A 25,458-nucleotide genomic window follows, 5' to 3' on the forward strand; every position below is an offset into this window, starting at 1 on the left:
GGAGCCCACCATAGCCCAGTGGTTTGAGCACTGACCTGCTAAACCCAAGGTTGTGAGTTCAATCCTTGAGGAGGCCATTTAGTGATCTGGGGCAAAAAATGAGGATTGGTCCTGCTTTGAGCAGGGGGTTGGACTAGATGACCTCCTGAGGTCCCTTCCAACCGTGATAGACTATGATTCTATGATGTGCCCACTGGCAGGCTTCACTGCACCAGTTTACATTTTGTTCACATCTTTAAGGTTATCTGCACAAACTTAACAGCTGGAGACTTTTTAAAAATAAGTGAATAAATAAAAGCTTAGCATCTTGAACACAAGAAGAAAGACTCTAGAAAAAAATAATGGCTCACTGAGCTGTCACAATCTGACCAGCTTGACTCTTGATGTCGCCTCTGCCCCTCCCCACAATGTTTTACACACACACACACACACACACACACACACACACACACACACAGAGTGAGTGAGTGAGTGAGTGAGTGAGTGAGTGAGAAAGAAAGAAAGAAAGAACTATATACACACAAACACACAAATTATCAACTGATCCTTCTCCGATCAGTTCCTTTCTCACAACTAAGATCTTTTTTCTCCACCCCTGTTGACCCAGAGTTCATCAACAGGTCAGTGCTAGGGAAAAAGGTAACAACCAGTACAGAAAGTGTAACTCTGTCTATTGTTTAAGCTTTAGGAACTTTAACCTTCGTTTGGAAACCATGACTAATAAGATGAAGCAAATATTCTCCCAAGAGAGGTAAACCATGTGACAGTTTCAAAACACAAAAATGTTTCTCTTCCTTTTTTTCCCTCTTTCTTTCTTTCCTGCCTCATATGGCTGTGTATATATCAATATCTACTGGTAGAGGACAAAGGCACAAACAGGTTCTGTTATAGTAAGATATTGTTCAGGAACTTTTTTTTCTGCTGAATGTAACACCCAAATACTTCATTTTTAAAAAGTGACAACAGTTTTTAAAAATCCCTATCCTGTGATAGGGATTAGCACATTAGTACAAATATTTGTACTAAAATTATCTAAAAAGATCTTTAGTTCACTTTTTTTCCAAACTATTTCTATGTAGTAAAAACCCACGGATACGACAAAATATTATTTAAATTAATTATGTGCTTTATATGAAATTGAAGTGAAATTTCTGACCTAACTAATGATGTCTATCATGTGGACTCCATTCATAATCAAAGTTTTTAAAAAAAGAATTTCTCTTTAAAATAAATCTTCATCACCTTTGTTTTAGTAATTAGAAATATAGGGAGTGGGGTTCCTTTCAAAACCTGTTTGCCAAGTTTCTGGCTACAGAAATAAAAATATCTGTGATATGATTTGCTTATTACTCTTATCAGACAATGGAACACCTTCTTTGGGAGGAGCGTTGCCATGGGACCTCTCTCATGAACTGGTTTTACAGACTGGCAGCTTGGCACAGCTGATAAAATGACTCTTATTATTTATTTGTATTAGAACAGTGCCTAAAGGCACAATGAAGATCTGGACCTACTTATGCTAGATCAGTGGTGGGCAACCTGCAGCCCATCAGTATAATCTGATTATGGGCCGCGAGACATTTTGCTGACATTGACCATCCACAGGCATGGCCTCCCCGCAGCTCGCAGTGGCTGCGGTTCGCTGTTCCTGGCCAATGGGAGCATCGGTCAACGTTAGCAAAATGTCTCATGGCCTGCAATCAGATTACCCTGCTGGGGCGCATGCGGCCCGCAGGTTGCCCACCAATGTGCTATATGCTGTACATACAAATAGTAAGACCACCCTCAGGATCTTATAATCTAAGTAGACAAGACAAGAGAAATATTGTTTCACAGATGGGGAACTGAGGCAGAGACAGATTAAGAGGTTTGCCCAAGGTCACACAAGAACTGAATGCCAATCTCCTGAGTCCGAATCCTGTACTTTAATCACAATACTATTCTTCCTCTCTAGAAGTAGCAGGTAGAAGCTGGCCTATTTCTGCTTCAAACTACATCTGCACTTTACCTGCCCCACAGAACTGTATAAATATTCCTTTTAGCAGTTACAGTAATTCTATTCCAGATTTATACTGCTGCTCTAAAATGTCCTTGATGGGGACAGTTGTGCATGTGGTTGTGTGTTATGGGTTGTCTTTATGGTCAAATTAGAATGCCTGGGGGTATGGGCTTTTTGTAGAACTCCAAAAGTCACAAACCTGGAGACTGGTTTAAAATCAGTTTGGATAGTGGCAGCCTGCTCTTCTAGCCCTGTGGTAGTTGACAACTGGAGAATATAGCAACTGAAAATCTCATCTAAAATTAGATTGTTAACACCCACACTCAGCACCTATGTACTCGGCATCAACAGTACTGAAAGTTAGTGTTGATGGAAGTAGTGAAACCAGTGGCAGCAACTGTCTCTCAAACCAGTACCAATATCTATTGCCATTCAGTTTTATCCTTATTGACATTCAGTTCTGTGATGTTGTTGGCATTTGGTCACTTTCTAAATAAATTTGTGTCTGTCTGAGGTGGTTCCAGTCCTCAACAAAATCATATTGCAATACATCTCCAGAAAACAATGTGGATTTTTCCTGGATGAAAAAAATATTCTAACACATTAATGCCAAAGAGTAAAGCATCAGATAAAGTATGAAATGGATTACTGTACCTGACATATTCTTATAGATTGGTCCAGCACTGTCTTGGTATCAGTAGCATAGTCTGGGCAAGGCAGCATGGCACGACTAAAATGGGCTTGCAGCAGAAGATGTGTTTTTGTGTGGGAACTGTCAAATGAATGAGGATTGACTTCAATGGGGAGATGTTTTGCCAACTCACTGTTCATCTGATCTTCATTGTGTCTCACTGGAAGATCTGCATACTCTTCAGCATCCTTAAAAAAAATTAAAAAGGAGGAAAATAGGCTTTTTAGTACATAAAATGCAATAAAGCAATTGCAATTAAGTAGAATTTTTTTGTACTGTGCTTCTTTTAGGACATTTAAAACAAACTACATGGAAATCAAAGTATGTAATAAATAAAGTGGTGGGGTAGCTCCCTTTGATGGACATCCAGCCAGCCAGTTAGCTATAAAATCCTTCTTGATATCTTTTCTCTGCTTGCTTTACCTGTAAAGGGTTAAAAAAGTCCCCCAGGTAAAGAAAAGGAAGTGGGCACCTGACCAAAAGAGCCAAATGAGAAAGTAGAACTTTTTAAAATTGTGGAAGAAACTTTCCCTTTGTCTGTTGTTCTCTGGGCTGCAGGGACATGGAGCAGCAATGCTATAAGCAAAAATGCTGTGTAAGGTTTGAACCAGGTATGAAAAAGTATCTTCCATACCTAAAAGAAATAATTTGGATAGGGAATGTTTAGTTAGATGCTATCAGGTTTATTTCTTATTTTGGCTTGTGGATCTCCTCTGTGCTAACCCCAGATGCTTTTGTTTTGCTTGTAACCTTTAAGCTGAACCTCAAGAGAGCTGTCTTGATGCTTAATTTTTGTAATTGTTTCTTTTAAGATCTAGCAAAAAGCCTAAATTCAAAATGTATTTCCTTTCTTTTTGTTTTTAATAAATTTTCCTTTTTAAAGAACAGGATTGAATTTGTGTGTCCCTAAGAGGTTTGTGTATATGTTATTTGATTAGCTGGTAGCCACAGCTAATTTCTTTTGTTTTCTTTCTCAGTGGGGGTGCGGGGTGGGGTGAAAGGGCTCGAGGGTACCTGACAGGGAAAAATTCCCAAGTGCTCTTTTCTGGGTGGTGGCAGCATTTACCACGCCAACATCAGAGAGAAGCTGTAATCTTTGGAGTTTAATACAAGCCTGGAGTAGCAAGTTTAATTTTTAGAATCCTTGCGGGCCCCCACCTTCTGCACTCAAAGTGACAGAGTGGGGATTCAGCCTTGACAGAGTATGTAGCTGAGATTTTGCTAAAAACAACCATTTTGGCTAGTGATGTTTAAACATCCTTTTGCTTATTCCTTTATATATACAAAAAAAGACGCTAGTAAGAAAAGCAGTTTGTTAAAATATTCAGGAACCATTAAAATGTTTGAAATGCTCTTTATACATCTGACTTTTATGTTAGAGCAGAATAGTGCAGATTTCATAGTAAGTACTGAAATATGCTCATTAGTCAAATACAGTATTTGAGCTCTACTACATGAGCTAATAGAGGTCTTCTATCACCCTAAATGGCCCATAAAATGATGTAATGAAGCCCATCTTAGACTTAAAGCAAACAGTCAGTAATGTACATTTTCATTTTTCAGAGAATATCCAAATGTTTCTGCTTTTCTTTACACATTCAAGACACACAGTGGGTTTGAAATCAGCCTAACAACTCTAGTCTGTTTATTTTAAATATTACAAATATTTAATGTCCAAGCAATAGATGATCAACGTCTAAAAGATTCTTAAAACTGCAAACTAATTACTAGGGGTTAAACAGTACCTCTCTTCTGTGCCTTGTAGAAGGGCACACATGCTGGCTATACTTTGCAACTGATGTGCGTGCAAGGGCTTTCTGGAACTTGCACAGGGGGCCTGAGTAACAACCGGAGTTCCCTGTGTGTCTGCATGCAAGCTTTTGGAGATGAGCTAGGGACAGGCTGGGCTAGTAGCAAGGGCAGAGCTGGTGAATCTTGTAGTGTACTAATCAACTGCCCCAAGTGGACTGGGAATCCAGCAGCAGGAATACTGAATCCTCTAAATCGTAGCTTTGGCCACTGAGTGGCTCTGTTGTAGTTCTAGGACTTAGAATTGGGGAGGATTCCTTTTCTTCACTGTTCATATGCACCAAGCGTGTCTACTCTGGCTTGGTGTGGGAAGGATTTCATAATTTCCTAAAAGTATGAAATTTTGCAAATCAAATCAATATGTGATGTCTTTTGTGTCTGTAATTAAAGCAAACAGATTCCTTTTAGCAACTGGGTCAATGAACATTTTGGTAGCCTGAAAGACAATGCTGTAATAAAAGGAGAATGCCTTCATAACTGTGGATTCAGCAAAGAGACTGAAATTGAAGATAAAATATTCAGGGTTTTGCATCTATCTTGCACTACAGATTTGATACTATGGGCTTTAGTCTCCAATCAGACTTCCTGCAAATCCATATTAATTAAATGTTCACAACGATAAATAATTCAGAGAGAGATATAGGGAAAAATGCTCTTTTTAGTATACCTTGGTGAACTACCATAATTCACAGTAGCTTAACACCTGATTTATATCCCAGTTTATAGGACACCTTTGAAACTTCTTTGATAAACATTCTACTGTTAGTCTGTCTAATAATAAACACCACTAACATTATTTTCAAGTTACATTTATGGCGCACTGAAATTACACTTACATACTGTAACGTAAATGTGAAAGACTGACTGAGTCTAGAAAGTTTAAGAATAATTAGAAATAAAAGCAGTGTCATTAATTTATTTCATACTTTGAGAGCAGATTAAAAGTGAAGACTGACTAAAGACAACTGCTGCTTAATCCTTGATGTCTCTGCCAGATCTCTTGTGAAAACTGCGGTCATTTGTTCTCTAAACCTAAGGTCACAATCTTTTTAAGCCCTATAGAATGTTGCATGTTTGCTCGGCTCTTTTATTTAGCTCACATCCCCTTCAAAGATATTTTAAAGAATATTTACCAAGGAGATTTTTTACTTAGTTTTGCCTTGCAGTTTCAAGCAGCAGCAGGAGACAGGATCAGCTGGGCGATTCCAGACGGACTGGTATTCCTAAAAATACATTCTCACTGTTTTTTCCCCAGTACGATGTGTTTTATTTACTTCCAAAACAGTCATCTTATTTCAAACAACTTGCCCACTTAATTTCCTGTGTGTGATTGCTGACTGTAAGTAAGTGAGGTTCATTTTCTTATCTGCATCATGTAGGTAATTAAAGGAAATTGAGAATGGGTAGCGAAGCTGTTATGCAACTGGGAATAAAGCTGAATGGAGGGCACTAAGGTCAGCAGAGTCCATTATATTTTTATGTGAGAGGCCGGTATGTCTGCCCTGTCCTTGTTTGTTTAGTGTAGGCTGGACAGACTACTAACTGCAAATCTGTTTCTCTGATTTGCCCAGCTGTCCTTGAATAAAGACATCTTCCATTGCAAATGTTAAATGACAGTGATTGACAACCCTATGATGAACTCTGCTTGTAACCCTCTGCTACTGTTTTCAGATAGCACAAAAAAAGGACAGAATAAAGAAACATCCTTCATAATCACCTCAAATGTGTCCTGCTGTTCACTCAGTATTTTCCATTTTCGTTTCCCTTTTCATTACAAACCTCAATCTGTTCTGCAAATGCTATAGACTCAACTATGCCAAGCAATGTACAAAAATATATATATTTACTACATTTTATTTGAATACTGTACATAATTCAAGGTCTGATGAAATGGATTAAGTTGCATAACAATTTAATGTTATGACACTTCTTAGTACAAACTTTATAATTAGACCAAAAAGCATTGCCATACATTTTCTTCCTTTCCTTGTTTTTCTCTGATGTTGCGTTAAATCAGTACTATTGTAGTTTACAGCTCACATGCTATATAATCTCTATCTATATGAATACCTGTTGTAAAGCATAACCTGCTTGGATGATAACCAGCAGTTGACTACAGATTTTAATTGTGTACATTACAATCATGCATTTGTAGCTCTGTTGCATCTCCCACAGCCCTGATGGAATGTTATTGGATTCACCCACAATATCTTCCTCTGGCCCCGGAGACTACCATGGCAAAGAGTTTCAAGCAGCCAAGCTGCCTCCCTCTCTTCCTCTGCTCTTACTGGTCCCCTTGCGGAACCCACACAAGGTATCAGCCAGGAGGTTAAGGCGGCAGCTGCAGCCCACAATCAAAAGGAGGGGATATTGGGGAGATGGGAAGGTGGCAGGAACAGATGGGTTAGAGAGCAAGGGGTGGGAGGGGCTGAAGGGACAGCATGGGGAGGGCAGTTTAGATCAGGGCCCGAAAAGGCAACACAGAAGGCATGGAATAATTTCAAAGGGGCAAAGAAGAGGGAAGGCTGCTCCAAGATCCCTTACCCAGGATGGCCCAAGATCGTCTAACTGCTCCCTGAACCCATAAACCCCAGGCTCATATCAGAAACACCCCCAACATCATTACCAACTTCAGGCTACTTCAACCCTTCCTCTAGCTTCCCAACCCCTGCCTGGGACTCTCCTAAACCCCTCCTCCACATCACCTCTATGGACCAATGGTCCTGGTTCCTGCAACTCCATGCTTGCTTCTGAGGGATTACAAACAGTGGCTTGTTCTCACCAGTGGGAAATGTCACATCTGAAACTGCACAAAACTTTACAGCTATGTTATACCCATAGACTATAAGCCAAAAGGCACCATTGTGATAATCTAATTTGACCTCCTGCATAACATGGCCTATAGGACTTCCTTGAATTAATTCCTCTTTGAGCCAGAGCATGTCCTTTAGAAAAAACATCTAATCTTTATAAAAAAATTTCCAGTGATTAAGAATCCACCAAAGCCCTTAGTAAATTGTTCCAATGGTTAATTACCCTTACTGTTAAAAATGTGCCCCTTATTTCCAGTCTAAATGTGTCTAGCTTTAACTTTCAGCCATTCACTCGTTATACCTTTTTCTGCTACATGGAAGAGCCCTCTCAACAAATTTCTCTTCCCCATGTAGGGGCTTACAGACTATAATCAAATCGCTCCTTAACCTTCTCTTTGATTCAAGACTGAGCTCCTTGAATTTCCCACTCTAAGGCATGTTTTCCAAACCTTTAATCTTTCTTGTGGATCTTCTCTGAATCCTCTGCACAGCTTAGGAAGAATGTTGAAAAACTCAACACCAGAATTGAATACTCTTGAATATTCTATTCAGGAATATGGTATTCCTGTCATAGTTTAACCAGTGCCAAAATACAGAGATAATATAACCTCCCTACTTCAGATTCTCCTGTTTATACATCCAAACATCCCATTAGCCTTTTTGGCCACAGTATTACATTGGGAGCTCATGATCAGCTGATTAGCAACCAAGACTCCCCATTCTTTTTCACAGTCACTGCTTCTCAGGATGGAGTCACTAATCCTGTAAGTATTGTCTACATTTTGTTCCCCTAGTTGTATGACCTGACATTTGGCAATAGTGAAAGCATATTGCTTGCTTTCGCCCAGTTTACCTCGTGATCCGTATCACTCTGTACTAGTGATCTGTACTCTTCATTAATCATCACTCCCCCAATCTTTGTGCCATCTGCAAACTTGATTGGTAATGATTTTATGTTTTATTCCAAGTCATTGATAAACATGTTAAATAGCATATTGCCAAGAACTAAGCACTGGGGAACCCCATTAGAAACACATTCACTCAATGATGATTCCCAATTTTCAACGACTTTTTGAGACCCGTTAGCCAGATTTTAATCCACTTGATGTGTGCCATGTTGATTTTGTTTCAATCTAGTTTCTTAATCAAAATTTCACATGGTACCAAACAAATGCCTTACAAATCTCTAAGTATATTATGTCAACACAATTATCTTCATCAATGAAACTCATCAAAAAAGATATTAAAAAAAGATATTAAGTTAGTTTGATCAACTCTGTTTTCCATAAACCCATGTTGATTGGCATTAGTTATATCACCCTCTTTAATTCTTTATTAATCAAGTCCCCTATCAACCACTCTATTATTTTGCCCAAGATCAATATCAGGCTGACAGATCTATAATTACCTGGGTCATGCTGTTTACTCTTTTTAAATATTACAACATCATTAGTTTTCTTTCAGTCCTCTGAAACTTCCCCAGCATTCCAAGAAGTATTGAAAATCAACATTAACGGACCAGAGAGTTTCTCAGCCAGTTTATCCTTTTGATAGTTGAATAATTATTAAAGGCCAGACCTAAGGCCCATTTAAAGTCTCAGCCAATTCCCAACTTAGGGTCTGATCCTGCAAGCATTTACTACTGAGATAGACCCTGATCCTACAAACACACATCATCATCTATAGGCTCTTGAGTGGCCCCGTTAAGCTTTATGGTAGCTACTCAAGATAAGAAGTATCAAACTTAGTAGTGTTTGTAGGACTGGGCCCTTATTTATTTTTTCAGATTCTTCTTCAACCCACAAGAATTACTAACATATTTTGCTTAAATCATAGAATATCAGGGTTGGAAGGGACCTCAGGAGGTCATCTAGTCCAACGCCCTACTCAAAGCAGGATCAATCCCCAACTAAATCATCTCAGCCAGGGCTTTGTCAAGCCTGACCTTGAAAACCTCTAAGGAAGGAGATTCCACCACCTTCCTAGGTAACCCATTCCAGGGCTTCACCATCCTCCTAGTGAAAAAGGTTTTCCTAATATCCAACCTAAACCTCCTCCACTGCAACTTGAGACCATTACTCCTTGTTCTGTCATCTGGTACCACTGAGAACAGTCTAGATCCATCTTCTTTGGACCCCCTTTCACGTAGTTGAAAGCAGCTATCAAATCCCCCCTCATTCTTCTCTTCTGCAGACTAAACAATCCCAGTTCCCTCAGCCTCTCCTCATAGGTCATGTGTTCCAGACCCCTAATCATTTTTGTTGCCCTCTGTTGGACTCTCTCCAATTTTTCCACATCCTTCTTGTTGTGTGGGGCCCAAAACTGGACACAGTACTCCAGATGAGACCTCACCAATGTCGAATAGAGGGGAACGATCATGTCCCTCGATCTGCTGGCAATGCCCCTACTTATACAGTCCAAAATGCCGTTAGCCTTCTTGGCAAGAAGGGCACACTGTTGACTCATATCCAGCTTCTTGTCCACTGTAACCCCTAGGTCCCCTCTGCAGAACTGCTGCCTAGCCATTTGGTCCCTAGTCTGTAGCAGTGCATGGAATTCTTCCATCCTAAGTGCAGAACTCTGCACTTGTTCTTGTTGAAGCTCCTCAAATTTCTTTTGGCCCAGTCCTCTAATTTGTCTAGGTCCCTCTGTATCCTATCCCTATCCTACAGCATATCTACCACTCCTCCCAGTTTAGTGTCATCTGCAAACTTGCTAAGGGTGCAGTCCATGCCATCCTCCAGATCATTAATGAAGGTACTGATCAAAACAGGCCCTTGGACTGACCCTTGAGGCACTCCGCTTGATATTGGCTGCCAACTAGACATGGAGTCATTGATCACTACGCATTGAGCCCAACAATATAGCCAGCTTTTTATCCACCTTATAGTCCATTCATCCAGCCCATACTTCTTTAACTTGCTGGCAAGAATACTGTGGGAGACCGTATCAAAAGCTTTGCTAAAGTAAAGGAATAACACTTCCACTGCTTTCCCCTCATCCACAGAGCCAATTATCTTGTCATAGAAGGCAATTAGATTAGTCAGGCATGACTTGCCTTTGGTAAATCCATGCTGACTGGTCCTGATCACTTTCCTCTCCTCTAAGTGCTTCAGAATTGATTCCTTGAGGACCTGCTCCATGATTTTTCCAGGGACTGAGGTGAGGATGACTGGCCTGTAGTTCCCTGGATCCTCCTTCTACCCTTTTTTAAAGATTGGCACTACATTAGCCTTTCACCAGTCATCCGGTTCCTCCTCTGATCACCATGAGTTTTCAAAGATAATGGCCAGTGGCTCTGCAATCACATCTGTCAATTCCTTTAGCACTCTTGGATGCAGTGCATCCGGCCCCATGGACTTGTGCTCGTCCAGCTTTTCTACATAGTCCCAAACCACTTCTTTCTCCACAGAGGGCTGGTCACCTCCTCCCCATGCTGTGCTGCCCAGTGCAGTAATCTGGGAGCTGACCTTGTTTGTGAAGACAGAGGCAAAAAAAGCATCGAGTACATTAGCTTTTTCCACATCCTCTGTCACTAGGTTGCCTCCCTTTCTTGTTACTCTTAACATCTTTTGCTAGCTGCTACTCCAAGCATGATTTGGCCTTCCTGATTTCTCTCCTGCATGCCTGAGCAATATTTTTATACTCCTCTCTGGTCATTTGTCCAATCTTCCACTTCTTATAAGCTTCTTTTTTGTGTTTAAGATCAGCAAGGATTTCACTGTTAAGCCAAGTTGGTCGCCTGCCATATTTACTATTCTTTCTACACATCAGGATGGTTTGTTCCTGTAACCTCAATAAGGATTCTTTAAAATACAACCAGCTCTCCTGGACTCCTTTCCCCCTCATGTTATTCTCCCACAGGATCCTGCCCATCAGTTTCCTGAGGGAGTCAAAGTCTGCTTTTCTGAAGTCCAGGGTCCGTATTCTGCTGCTCTCCTTTCTTCCCTGTGTCAGGATTATGAACTTGACCATCTCATGGTCACTGCCTCCCAGGTTCCCAACCACTTTTGCTTTCCCTACTAATTCTTCCTGGTTTGTGAGCAGCAGGTCAAAAACAGCCCTGCCCTTAGTTGGTTCCTCCAGCACTTGCACCAGAAAATTGTCCCCTATGCTTTCCAAAAACTTCTTGGATTGTCTGTGCACTGCTGTATTGCTCTCCCAGCAGATATCAGGGTGATTGAAGTCTCCCATGAGAACCAGGGCTTGAGATCTAGTAACTTCCGTTCGCTGCCAGAAGAAAGCCTCGTCCACCTCATCCCCCTGGTCTGGTGGTCTATAGCAGACTCCCACCATGACATCACACTTGTTGTTCACACTTCTAAGATTAATCCAGAGACATTCAGGTTTTTCTGCAGTTTCATACTGGAGCTCTGAGCAGTCATACTGCTCTCTTGCATACAATGCAATTCCCCCACCTTTTCTGCCCTGCCTCTCCTTCCCGAATAGTTTATATCCATCCATGACAGTACTTCAGTCACGTGAGTTATCCCACCAAGTCTCTGTTATTTCAATCACATCATATAAAATGAATGATGAAATGTGGATTTACACTGCTAGTAAATCTTCCGTAAAATTCAAGTTTTTTATTTTTAAGCAGCTAGCACACGCTGCCAACTACATTTAACTACGACACAAGAGGATGCTTGTGCAGTGTAGACAATTACAGGATCAATAGGAACAAAAAAAGAAGCTTTATGTTTTAATTTAAATTTAGTCATGGGAACAATAAAACTTAAAAAGTTAATGAGTTCTAGACTTTAAGTAGCAGTTGATTAATTTGTAACAGTGAGGATCTAAAAGAAACCAAAATTAGTTTCTCACATTCCAGGACCGAAGTTGTAGATTTTATTTATTTATTTTTAAGCAATAGTATATTGGTAAACACCATGGAATTGACTAACTGAATTTGTGTTTATTTTCTTTGGGTTGATTAAGTGAACCCAAATATTACATATCTTTAATATTTTTTAAAAATATCCTGACACATTTGTTGTGTCTAAGCAAGCCAATGTTAAAGAAAAAAAATCTGCTACCTATACCTATTTATTAATTGCCATGAATTATCCAATATTAAAATTTTAAAGCAAACTAATAAAGGAGTAACTGTTATGACGAGAAAAAAGATGGGGAAAGTTTTTAATGTCACATGTCAATCAAGCTATCTTAATTAACTAATTAAGTGTTAAATAATACTGGGCCAGACAAATGGTCTATGTAGCTCAGTATTCTGTTTTCCGACAGCGGCCGGTGCCAGATGCTTCAGAGGGAATGAACAGAAGAGGGCAATTTTCAAGTGATTCATTCTCTGTCATCCAGTCCCAACTTCTGGAAGTCAGAAGTTTATGGACATCATGAGCACAGGGTTGCAACCCTGACCATTTTGGCTAATAGCCATTGATGGACCTATCCTCCATGAACTCATCTAATTCTTTTTAGAACCCAATTATAGTTTTTGCCTTCACAGCTTCCCCTGGCAATGAGTTCCACAAGTTGACTGAACATTGTGTGACACAGTACTTCCTTTTGCTTGTTTTAATCCTGCTGCCTATTAATTTCATTGGGTGACCCCTGGTTCTTGTGTTATGTGAAGGGGTGAATAACACTTCCTTATCTGCTTTCTCCACACCATTCATGATTTTTTAGACCTCTTATAATATCACCCCTTAGTCCCAGTCTTCTTAGTCTCTCCTCATATGCAAGCTGTTCTATACTCCTAATCACCTTTGTTGTCCTCATCTGTACTTTTCCAATTCTAATATATCTTTTTTGAGATGGTGTGACCAGAACTGCATGCAGTATTCAAGGTGTGGGAGCACCATGCATTTATATAATGGCATTGTGATATTTCCTGTCTTATTATCTACCCCTTTCCTAATGGTTCCTAATGTTCTGTTAGCTTTTCTGGCTGCTGCTGCACAGTGAGCAGGCGTTTTTCACTAACTATCCACAATGACTCCAAGATCTCTTTCTTGAATGGTAACAGCCAATTTAGACTCCATCACTTTGTATGTATAGTTGGGATTATGTGCAGTACTTTGAACTTATCAACAATGAATTTCATCTACCATTTTGTTGCCCAGTGACTCAATTTTGTAGCATCCCTTTGCAACTCAAGCTGTGAACTTAACTGTCTTGAATAATTTAATTGTCCTCAAACTTTGATACCTCACTGCTCAATCCCTTTTCCAGATCATTTATGAGTATGTTGAACACCCTTTGTTTCCTATCTTTTAACCAGTTACTGAGCGATGAGAGGACCTTCTCTCTTATCTCAGGAATGTTAGCTTTGCTTAAGAGCCTTTGGTGAGGGACCTTATCAAAGGCTTTCTGAAAGTCCAAGTACACTACATCACCCTTGTCCACATGCTTTTTCACACCCTCAAACAATTCTAATATATTGGTGAGGCATGATTTCCCTTAACAAAAAACAACATATTGTATTCATCTGTCTGTCTGATAATTCTGTACTTTACTATAGTTTCAACCAATTTGACTGTTACTGAAGCTAGGTTTACCAGCCTGTAATTGCCAGGATCTCCTCTGGAGCCTTTAAAAAAAAATCAGAGTTATATTAGCTATCGTCCAGTTATCTGGCACCAAGGCTGATTTAAGCGGTGGGTTACATACCCTAGTTAGTAGTTCTGTAGTTTCATATTGGAGCTCCAGCAGAACTCTCGGGTGGATAGCATCTGGTCCTGGTGACTTATTACTGTTCAACATATCAATTTGTTGCAAAGCCTCCTTTATTGAGACACCTCAATTTGGGACAGTTCCTCAGATTTGTCCCCTAAAAAGAGAGTCGTTCAGATGTGCCAATTTCCCTCAGATCATTTGCAGTGAAGACTGATGCAAAGGATTTAGTTTCTCCACAACTGCATTGTCTTCTTTGAGTGCTCTTCTAGCACCTTGATTGTCCAATGGCTCTGCTGATTGTTTGGCAGGCTTTCTGCTTCTGATGTACTTAGAATTTTTTTTTTTTGCTGATAGTTTTTTTAGTCTTTTGCTAGTTGCTCTTCAAATTCTTTTTTGGCCTGACTAATTAAACTTTTGCACTCAACTTGCCAGAGTTTATGCTCCTTTCTATTTTCATGGATAGAATGAGATTTCCATTTTTTAAAGGATGTCTCTTTGCCTCTAACTGCCTCTTTTATTCTGTTTAGTCATAATAGCATTTTTTTGATTCTCTTAATTTCCTTTTTGATTGGGGATATACATTTAATTCTTCTTCTTCAATGCTTAGCCAACAGTCAGCCATAGAGATAATTTGACATTTGGTCCATTCCTGTGGGGCTGCAAGGGCTTGACAGGCCCAGAGTACAATGTCCGAACAGACTTGATGCACCCATGTAATAGAGGGTCTGCCGTTGGGCTACCTACACCCTTCAGGTGGCGGAATTTTATCCCAGATGTTACAAGCCACCTGGAGAATGGTGTTTGCCAGAACATCTTGTGGCGTACTGGCGACATGTCCAAAAAGCGTAAGATGCTATTTGTGGACAATGGCCCCAGCAGTCTGTAGACTGGAGCGACTGTTCAAGTCTGCATTACGAATGAAGTTGTGACACTTTATGCCCAATATAGGACGTTGACATTTTGTGTAGAAAGCCTCCACCTTTGCCCAGTCTGAGCAGCATAGCATACAAGTTTTGCAGCCATACAGCAGTACGGAGAGGATATGGCTTGAATAGATTCTGAATTTTTAGTACGAGCCTCTATTATTATTTTTGAATAGTTTCCAGGTAGCTTGCAGGCATTTCACTCTTATGACTATTCCTTTAAATTTCCATTTAACTAACTTCTTCATTTTTGTGTAGTTTCCCTTTTTGAAGTTAAAGTATACTGTGATGGATTTCTTTGGTATTTCCCCGCCTAGAAGGACGTTACAGTTAAGTACATTATGTTCGCTATTATGTAAAATTAAAAAGATACAGGAGTTTTTACATTATTTTACATAATCCATTAGTTGGCCCAATAAAGGTATTCATTTCTAATTAATTGCACAAATTATACAAATCTGCATGGAATCAGAAAAATAAAACTTGCTACAACTTTAACCAATTTTTTCATAGGGATTGTCATGTATTGTACAATATTCTGAAATCATCACTTATATACACTACATTATACATTTGTTTCCATGTAACTTAAGGTTCAAAGATAAGCCAATATTGAATTTCAGGAATAATTTTCCAGGTGAAAATACCTAAGTGTTTTAGTTTCAATTTTTATCTACAAATCAATTCCTGTACATTTTAGAAATGGGGGTAACAAATTAACATTCATTGTGGTACTATTATTATTTATATTGTAACACCACCTGGAGGCCCCAGTCAAGACTGGGGTTCGATTATGCAAAGACTGCTCCTACCCCAAAGACTTTCAGTATAAGGCCCTGTCCTATCAGTGGGGCTCCATGTGGATGCTGCAGTCTGCCTGTGTAAGTAAATTGAGGATCGTGGTCTTCAAACACATAGGCTATGTCTGTTCTTACAGCAGCATATAGAGAACATACACCCCTCCCCACCCAGCACGGGTATAAATAGCAGTATAGATGGTGAGGCATTGCTTAGGCAAGTAAAGACACGCTTGAACCTTACGGTATGTACTCTACATGCCCAGGCAGTGCCTCCCTGGTCTATGCTGCTATTTTTAGCAGTGTAGCGTCCTGCTGACGGAGCATTTCCCCGCTGCAGAGAAAGGCTCCAGCAGTGGGGAAAGACTCCAGAAGCTCACTTGGCAGCGAGGACCAAGCCTGCTTTTCCTTGAGGCATGTAGTTACACGCACCCTATGTGCCATAGCCAGTGTAGACAAGGCCTTAAGCATTTGTGTGTAACTTATCTCATGTGAGTAGTCCCTAGGGCTCCACAAAGGCACAGAGCTCCACTCACACAGATTCAGCTGCAGGATCAGGGGCCCAATTTAAAACAAGATGGAACAAGAAGGTTTACCCAGCAACAGGGGAGGAAAGGGAAAAGAAAGAACAAAAGTAATAGCGATAATATGAAATTACATAGGAAGTTGGAGCACACACGTTGATTTCCTAATCAGTTACAAGAGATTATTATTATTGTTAAACCTATGTCTATTTCTGACAATTAGTTTTAATAAATTATACTAGTTTACAGCATGTTTTTGTTTGTTTTTAAACCTCTGCTTTTTTCTGTTTTATTTATTCTTCTGCTAATTTCCAATGTTTAGAATGTATTATTTCTCTGCACATTTCCTGTTTGTTTATACCTCTGTTTAGCTTACCAATGGGTATATACATAAGTTGATTTCAAAGCAGTTTTGGGGAGTTTAGACACATATTTCCCATTATTTTGCTTTAAAAATCTCAAACATATGTTTTTTAATCCTCTACCGTTGCCTAAATTATAATTAAAACAATACAAAATAATACAAAGTAACACAAACACCATAAGTTCCTTGGCCACGCTTTCTTTCACTGTCCAGGCTCTTCCCAAAGTCCAGGCCATTGTTACATGCAGACAGTTAAAACATTTCACACCTTGGGTCTAATTTATGAAAAATATATCCATATGACCAATACTAGTATATTTTATCTTCATATTTTTGTTTTGTTACAAGTGTAAAACAGATTTATAAGGGAAAACATCAAACTTACACAGATGTGCAAGCAGCTGGAATTCAGTCAAGCAGATTTATGTGCAGAAATCTAATATACGCATGAAAAAACGCCTCTTTTTTACCCGTGCCAAAACTGACCACATGGTTAACAGCTGGATTTCAGGAGTATCCTTAAAATTAGATTACATCAAAAAATTAGATTAGAGAAGTACCCGCTAGCATCGCTGTAGCTAAAATTATATCAGCATTAGTGATTCCATTATAAATTCCATTTTAAGGAGTTTATTGCTGGCCCATAAAAGTTTGTTCTTTGGTTTCAGTTTCACAAGATGTAATTTATGTTTTTAAAGTTTTAAAAAATCCATTTAGATGTTTCTTCATTCTTACAGATATAAAGGCTCTAGGACAGTATCCCAATTAAAAGGAGTAATAAATGGGCATTATTAATTCTGAGCTGTTTTCAGGGACAAATATCATGCACGTTTTCCAGCTTCCCATTCTAGGCAAAAGAAAAGAGATTTCTGTCAGACTGCTGAAGTCCCTGAACTACAGATTTGTATTTAGAATGGAAACTCTTAATTAGACTAACCCTTTGGGATAGAGACCTTCTTCACTCTGTTATAGTCATTCAACCTCAATATAACTGCATTGACTTCAACAGGTAATTTCTGAGGGGTAAAGCTCTAAATTTGTGGGGAAGTATTAAATAGTAGCTTGGTGCACACTTTTGTGGGGAAGTTATTAAATAGTAGCTTGGTGCAGACTTGGAATGTAAGATTAACTACCAAAGGAAATAGACTGGTAGGTAGGCAAGTTTAGGAAAGGTGCAAGATACATTTATCACATGGATATCACCTCCGTATATGTAGAATGTATGATTGTTCACACGCACAGCATACATGCTTTATTCACCTATTATAGCTTTGTGCTACTAAGGCCACAGGATCACTAGAGTCAGGAAGGTCATCCTTGAAATCACTGCAGAATTTCTTTTTGTGGAAGAAGGTGGAGAAGAGGTGTGTTTGGGGCAGGGATTTGGGGAAGGGGTTGGAATAGGGAAAGGGAGGGGGCCGAGTTGGGGGAGGGACTTTGGGGAAGGGGTTGGAATGGGGGCAGGGAGGGGATGTGAAGAGGCAGGACAAGGGCAAGGCCTCACGGAAGGGGCGAAGTGGGGGCGGGGCCGGGCCAGGGGCAGAGGGAGGGGCTTTTGTGTCAGTAATGCGGCCCTCAGGCCAATGTACTAGTCCTCATGTGGCCCTCGTGGTGATTTGAGTTTGAGATCCCTGCCTTAGATAATACATACAAAGGGAGTGATCAAGGAGGAAGGATTGGATGGAGCGAGACAGAGAAGGAAATGAGTGCAGACTCACTGACTGTAGGCATAAAAAGCATGAACTAGATCTGAAAAGTGAGGAGAAGTTAGTGAAGGGATTCCAGCAGAGGACTGACATGGTCTGACCAGTAGGTCAGGAAGATGGTTTTAGCTGCAGCATTTGAATGGAGATGAGGGATGGAAGCAGGGACGCTGCAAAGGAAGCAGTTGAAGGAATCAAGCTGAGAGATGACAAAAGAATGGACAACAGCTTTAGAGTTAGAGATGCAGAGGAAGGGATATATTTTAGTGGCGTTTTAAAGGGGAAAGAGTGAAGAGTTGCTTTGCTATAATTGAAAATATTTGGTTTGAAATAAAGTTAACTGATTGCTGTGTCTTACAGCGATGTGCAAACACACAGGGCCGTCCCTAGACATTTTCGTGCCCTAAGCAGCCCCCCCATGGGGGGGGGACGACTGGTCCCAAGCCTCCGTGCAGGAGCAAGCTTGGGGGGCAGTGGGAAAACCGCACCCCAGCACGAGCCGGCGGAGCGGGTTGCTCCACTTCCTGCTGCCTGGTAAGTGCAGGGCACGCCCGACTCCTGCTGCAGTCCTCCAGGATGTAGCTCAGGGGAACGGGTGGAGCGGGGAAGGGGAGGGGGGAGCAGAGGTGGGAAGAGGTGGGGCAGATCAGGGGCAGGGGCTTTGGGGAAGAGGCGGAGGCAGCTTTCCTGGCCAGCTCAGCTGACCGGGGGATCGGGCTGGCTGCTGGAACAGCATGCAGCTGTGTAGGGCACCAGGAAATTTGGGGCAATTTGGTGTCCCACATTTCTTGGTGCCCTACGCAGCTGCGTAGTATGCATATGGGTAAGAATGGCTCTGCATACACAGTACTGTAAAGGTTCTTTACAGCTTTAAACACGTATCTAAGTTTAATGCCCTCAGAGTAAGCACAATGGGTGTCTAATTTTTCTCAGGTGTTCTGGTGTCCCCAGGGATAGCAATGAGGGCTGAGGAGGGTCCTTCAGACATGCTACCGGCAACACAGCTAATTGTATTAATCTTCTCATGTGTTTGGACCTTTAACAGAGGAACAAGCACAGCTCAATGCCATTCCTGTGAAACAAATGTTCTCCTGTATCTTTTCTATTTGCCATCTGAGTAGTGGTTTATACATTTTTATAGCTAAAAAATAAAATGATAGAAACATATCCTGTGGGGGCTGCTTAGGGCACGAAAATGTCTAGGGACGGCCCTGTGTGTATGCACATCGCTGTAAGACACAGTGATCAGTTAACTTTATTTCAAACCAAATATTTTCAATTATAGCAAAATACATCACAATTTAAAAAGCAGTAGCAGAGTGTCTGAACAAAGGGGCCAGGGGACAGCTTTTGGAGGGGAATGTTCTGTGCCCCCTGCCACAGTCCAGGAGGAGCGCGCTGTCCCCGCTGTGGCAGTGGAGGAGCTGTCAGCTACCACTGCCATGGCCCCGGAGCCAGAGGAGCTCACTCTCCCTGCCGCAGTGCCAGGGCAGTTTTGTGTCCCCACCGATTATTAGTGGGGCTGTGCCCCCGCTTGCTTCCCCTTGTGCATGTCCCTGAGTGAGGCCATGCTGGTTTGAATATTTTTCATCTGACCTGATTTTAAAAACTGAACAGGGATAGGATGGGAGACCTCTAAGAAACACCTTGAAGCTATGGAACACACCTATCTTTTGTAAGTCATGCAAATCTTTGCCTTAATTTGTTTTCTAAAAAGAAATTTAAAGTTTAATTTGTAACTAAGTGTTGGGATCTAAAGCATCACAAATTTCAGCAGTGGGCTCTTTACTTTGTTGAGAACACAACAAATATCAATGGCCAGGAGAAATAGTCTATATTTGAATTCCAAGGCTTCTTACTTAAATGAATTACAGTGAAGAAAGAAGAGCACACAGCACAGTTTGATTTTTTTTTAAATGGCTGCATCTGATAAACACCATTCATTGTACAATTACAAATGCCATAAAAATAATAAGGGAAATCTCATGTGAAGCACAAGCTGGAACAGTGAAACAGTTCAGTGATTGCTTAAAACTGCATGAAGGGTTTAGATTTCACAAGTTCACCTCTTACTTAAATGTTCAAGCTACAAACTACTAATGGCATTTCTAACGACCAGAGGTCAGGAGTCTAAAAGACCTTTGCCACTGTGCACAGAGCAATAGAAGGTCAGCTATCTGAGCTACCAGTATTGGGGAATGACTCAACAGCTTGGAATACATCTAAAGTGTAAAGTTAAATTACAGACAATTGCTTCAGCATGGAGATGCTAGGAGAAAAAGTGCTAAGACAGTGGAAAGAAATTGACATCCAAAACAATGATCTGATATCTGAAAAAAAGATACGTGTGTCAGCACATACTAGTGACATCTGCAATAAGAAATTGAATTTATTTAGTGCATTTTTAAAGCCCTCAAAGCACATTACAAACACTAAGTTTCACAGCACCAGTGAAATACAGTAAGTATTGTAATTATTGTACTTGTTTTACAGCTGGGTAAATAGAATACTCATTAAAATTACTTGCATTTTAAAAAGATTTTCTTACTGTAAAATGCACACACTGATAAAACATATTAAAAAAGAAGAATGAACTATTGATAGCTTAATGACTTTTGGTTGTCACAGTCTATAATGTTTCTCATGGAAATTTGGGAATGATCACCATGAAAAGTGAGGGGAAAAAGACAGTTCAATGCTGCTTCTTTAGGAGATCCTGGTAAATTTTTAGGAATTTTTTTTCCTAAAATGTATTCTCTAATATCAGCTGAAAATTAGTAAAATAAATTTCTCACATAAGTAAACTGAATCTTTAAATAAAATAGATCCCAGAAGAGGCCTTTGGGTGCATAAGAGGAGGTTACTTAGGTGTATCTGGAGGTTATTCAAAATGTGGGGTTCATATTTATATTCCAAATGCAGGGGGTGTGCATGTGTGCTATGTGCTGCAGTGTTTCAGCAGCAGTGTCCATTGAGCTGCTTGTGTATCTTATGTTGCCATATGCTCCAGGCGAGGTTTCAAGAGGCTGTGAGGAACAACACGGTCACCCTCAAAGTCTGCAGCAGAAGGGATGGTAGATGGGTATTGGAATACAAATAGGGACCACACACCTCAAAGAACTTCCAGTTATAGGTAAGTAACTTCTCTTCTTCTTGAGTGATGGTCGCTATATGAATTCCAAACATGGGTGAGTATGGAGCAGTGATCAGCTTGGGTACGAGAATACGATAGAAAATGCCTGTTGCAGGATGGCATGCCCCACAGTCAAGTCTGCAGCCACCCACTGGTCAATAGCGTAGTGCACTGTGAAGGTGTGGATGGAGCACGAGATCGCCACGTGGCAGATCTCATACCAGGGGACATCCGTCAAGGAAGCAGAGGTGGTTGCATGCACTTTTGCGGAGTGGACCATGATCCTGCTGGGTGGTGCGGCGTGGAACCGGACAAGAGGCAGGAACATGTGGCAAGTCAGATAGACTGTGTGCAACTCCAAGATGTTGATGTGCATGTGCTTCTTGGGGTGTCCACATCCCTTGCGTGGCATGCCCATCTAGGTGTGTGCCCCTTCTTGCTAGGGAGGTGTCCATGGCAAGGGTGGCCATAGGGACAGGAATGGTGAACGGGATGCAGTGGTGCACTTTGGTGGGATTGATCCACCAGGTGAGGGAGGCACGGACCCAACTTGGAACACTCAAGGGCGAGTCCAGGTGCCTGATGTGAGGCCTGCAGACTGAGAGGAGCCACAACTGTAGACAGCGCATGTGGAAGTGAGCATGCAGTATCACATGGGTACAGGTTGCCCTGAGTTCTAGGAGGCAGAGACAGCAGCATATCGCTGTGCACAGATTGCAGCGCAGGGCTAACACAAGAGCCATGAGGGCGGCAAAGTGGTCTGTTCCAGGAAAGGCTTGCGCTGCTACAGAATCCAGCCATGATCCAATTAAATGGATCGTCTGCATCAGGAGAAGAATGAATTTCTCCTCATTGACATAGATACCCAGTGAGGTGAGGAGTGAGCAGAGAGCAGCGACAGAAGCCGCTGTCTCAGTGCGGGTTAATTGCACCCTTCGTTAGGAGGGTGTCCGCCTTGTGTTGGAGGAGGGTGTAATGGGTGAGACTCCCTGGAGGCATTGAGGGGGGCCCTCTGGTGGGAGGAGAAGGTGAGAAATTCAGAGTAGCGGTGTCATACAATCTCCAGGACCCAATGGTCCATGATGATCTTGCCTCAGTGGCGGGCGAACAGCGTAAGATGGCCCCCGAAGGTGGTAAGGGGGGGCTGAGGCGATGATGCAGGGAGTTTGTAGCTCTCAACTGATGTGCCCAAATTAGGTCTTCATGTGGTGCTGGGGCATGGCTGGAATCTGAGCGCCGTCGGGACCTGGGTGTAGGTGGGCAGGTATGGGGGGGTAGAGGCTCGGGCAGAATGGTAGATTAGGTTGTTGGTGATGGGGGGCCAGACTGTAGATCCACTGAGACTGGAGGGTCGCCCTTGAGTCCTTCAGTGTCCTGGCAGAGAACAGTTTGTCCTCTTCGAATGGGAGATCCTAGATGGTGGACTGGACCACCCTAGGAAAGCTTGAGGATTGTAGCCAGGCCTCTCAGCATATAACCATAACTATGCCCATGGCCAGGGAACGGGAGGGTGTCAACCACATCCACTGCTGCCTGTGGGCAGACTTTGGCCATCAGGCAGCCTTCCTCCACCAGGGCCTGGAACCCGTGCTGCTTGTCCTGGGGGAGGTCCTCCAAGAACACTGCCAGCTTGGCATAATTATTAAAATCGTACTTTTACCAGCAGAGCCTGGTAGTTTGAAATGTGGAATGGCAGGGCTGCGGAGGAGTAGAGTTTATGGCCGAGCAGGTCCAGGCATTTCACCACTTTATCCAGCAGAGTGGAGTTGGAGGAGTGCTGTCTTGCTCTTTCTGTTGCCACATGCACCACCAGTGAGGCTGGGGCAGGGTGGGAGAAAAGAAAGTCAGCTCCCTTCGATTGCACAAAATAATGGCATTCTGCCCTGTTAGGGATTGGGGCACAGGATGCCAGCATGTGCCAGACGTCCCATGGAGGGTGGAGATGGCCTCGTTAATGAGCAGAGACATGTGTGCTGGCCCCACAAGGCTGGAGAATGTCCAGTAGCTGATGGGGTTGGTCCTGGATTCCTCCAAGAGAATACTAAGATCAAGGGCCACCCCCTGCAGCAGATCCTGGTACTGGCGGCCACCATCAGGAGGCAAGAAGGTTCGGGGGTGGGAGGGGAAATCTGAGTTTTGCCTGGAGAGGAGGATGCTGCTGTTGGGACCAGGGCATGCTCTGGTCCTCCTCTTAACTGTTCTGGTGGAGGGGGATGGATGGAATGGTGTGAGGCTGGCGGAGACGGGTACAGACAGTGGTATGTATCCCACGTGGCCAATGTGGCCATGCGGTAGGGTCCAGTGGATACTGCAGACCACAGGAACAAGGGTACTACTGAGGCAGGACTGTGGGGTAGCCCGTCTGGTACAGCAGATGCACCTGGGTCCAAGCTGCTCCACTGAAAAGTCTTCTGAGTCTGAAGAGGCCCCCAGCAGCAGCGAGGCCACTGATGCAGGCAATCCAGTGATGGCTGGGTGAAGATCTTGGCCTAAGAGAAGTGGTGCATCTTCTGGTGTAGGTGGTCATGGAGTCAAGAGAAGTAGGAAGATGGGTAGGGCAGATAGAGGTGTGCCATCAATGGTTCAAGCCCATCTGGATGTCCAGGGTACATCACAGTACCTGCCAAAGCAGGAGGGAGAGTATACGGAGCAGAGCCTGGGGACTCCCACTGAGATGGAGAAGCATGCCTCAGAGGGCTGCCACATTGCACGGCTGGTGTGGGAGTCAATGGTGCTGGAGCCTCCTTCTTTCGCTTGGCCTTGCCCATGTGTGGCGTTCAGGGGAGTGGTGAGGTGAGTTCTGCACATGACATCTCACTCAACCGGGTACAACTCAGGGAGGAAATGCTGTACATTGCAGCAGTCCTTGACGGGGATCTGTGGCGATGTCCATGGAAGCGCTTGTGGCTCTCCTTCTTGCCTTCACTGTGTTTCGGCGGTGCCGCCGGATTTGGGCAGGAGGTAGAGAGTGGGGTGCTCACTGCTGGTGAAGGGCATTGTACTGCTGGTTCCGCCGGTCCAGGATTCGATGCAGCAGAGGATCAGAGCACTTCCTCCATGAGGAATTTGCAGAGGCACAAGAGATGAGCCTCACCGGTCCATAGTGGAAAAGACCTGCAGGTGTCACAACAGTCTGTTGGATGTGCTTCCCCCAGGAAGTAGAGGGAGTGGCTGTGCTCGTCGCTGAGAATAAGCGAGGGCATGAAGCACAGTTCTTAAATCCCGGGACATAGTCCCTGACAAAGTTGGGGTGAGCCCCAAAAGGGGCAACTCTCTATACTAACTACAGTGTATGATGAAGACGACAACTAACTATATAAAATGGATGGGTCTCTTGTAGAAGCTACGAGCGTGAGGAGAGAAGATTCTGACTCTGACCATGTAGTGGTAAGAGGGAACTGAGTGTGCGTCACCCCACACGGCCTCTTATAACTTTGCCTGGAGCACATGGCAACATAAGACGCCCATGCAGGTCATTGGACAGTGCTGCTGAAAACTTCCAGCTCTGGCATACAGTATGCATGGGCACCCCCCACATTTGGAATACATATAGGGACCATCACTCAAAGAAGAACTAGAATATTATGGTGGTGTTGTGACCTTAACATTCCCTTTCTGTTCCCTGTACATTGCCCCTTTCAGGAATGCCAGTCACAGGACTGAGATGGTATGCCTTTGTTAAAGATAAGCTGTAATTCAACTTAAAAACGTGAAGTTGCATTATTGTGAATCAGTAAGTTTATGAGCAAGTATCTGTAATGGTTTAAATTTAAAAAATTAAGACAAAATCATGAAAGCAAACATCAGAATGATACAGCATGTATGTATGCTCTTAATTAGTTACACTTATTCAAATTGTGGAAAATAAATATGATCACAGTTACTGTGGACAATACAACTTGATAGCCAACTTTGATAAAGTGACTCCTCTCCAAAATCAGCCAGGAAACATTTATATAGTTGTGAATGTATATATTTGTGGCACTTCAAAAATGCTGATGTAAGAAGAGAACTTTCTATTGCAAGGCATTACATTTGTCATTGCAAATTTAGGATGAAAATTGCA

At 42.2% G+C, this 25,458-nt stretch overlaps 1 protein-coding gene across 2 annotated transcripts in view; it reads right to left on the bottom strand.

Annotated features, from left to right (window-relative positions):
* Window positions 1-25,458, bottom strand: part of ASCC3 (activating signal cointegrator 1 complex subunit 3) — a 472,978-nt gene that overhangs the window by 27,028 nt on the left and 420,492 nt on the right. For both annotated transcript variants that reach the window (XM_038393749.2, XM_043510710.1), the window contains one exon: window positions 2,654-2,878. In XM_038393749.2, coding sequence (XP_038249677.2) covers window positions 2,654-2,878 — 225 coding nt within the window. The remainder of the gene's footprint in view (window positions 1-2,653; window positions 2,879-25,458) is intronic.

This window comes from Dermochelys coriacea, chromosome 3 (assembly GCF_009764565.3).
Source record: "Dermochelys coriacea isolate rDerCor1 chromosome 3, rDerCor1.pri.v4, whole genome shotgun sequence".
In the NCBI taxonomy this organism is placed as follows: domain Eukaryota; kingdom Metazoa; phylum Chordata; order Testudines; family Dermochelyidae; genus Dermochelys; species Dermochelys coriacea.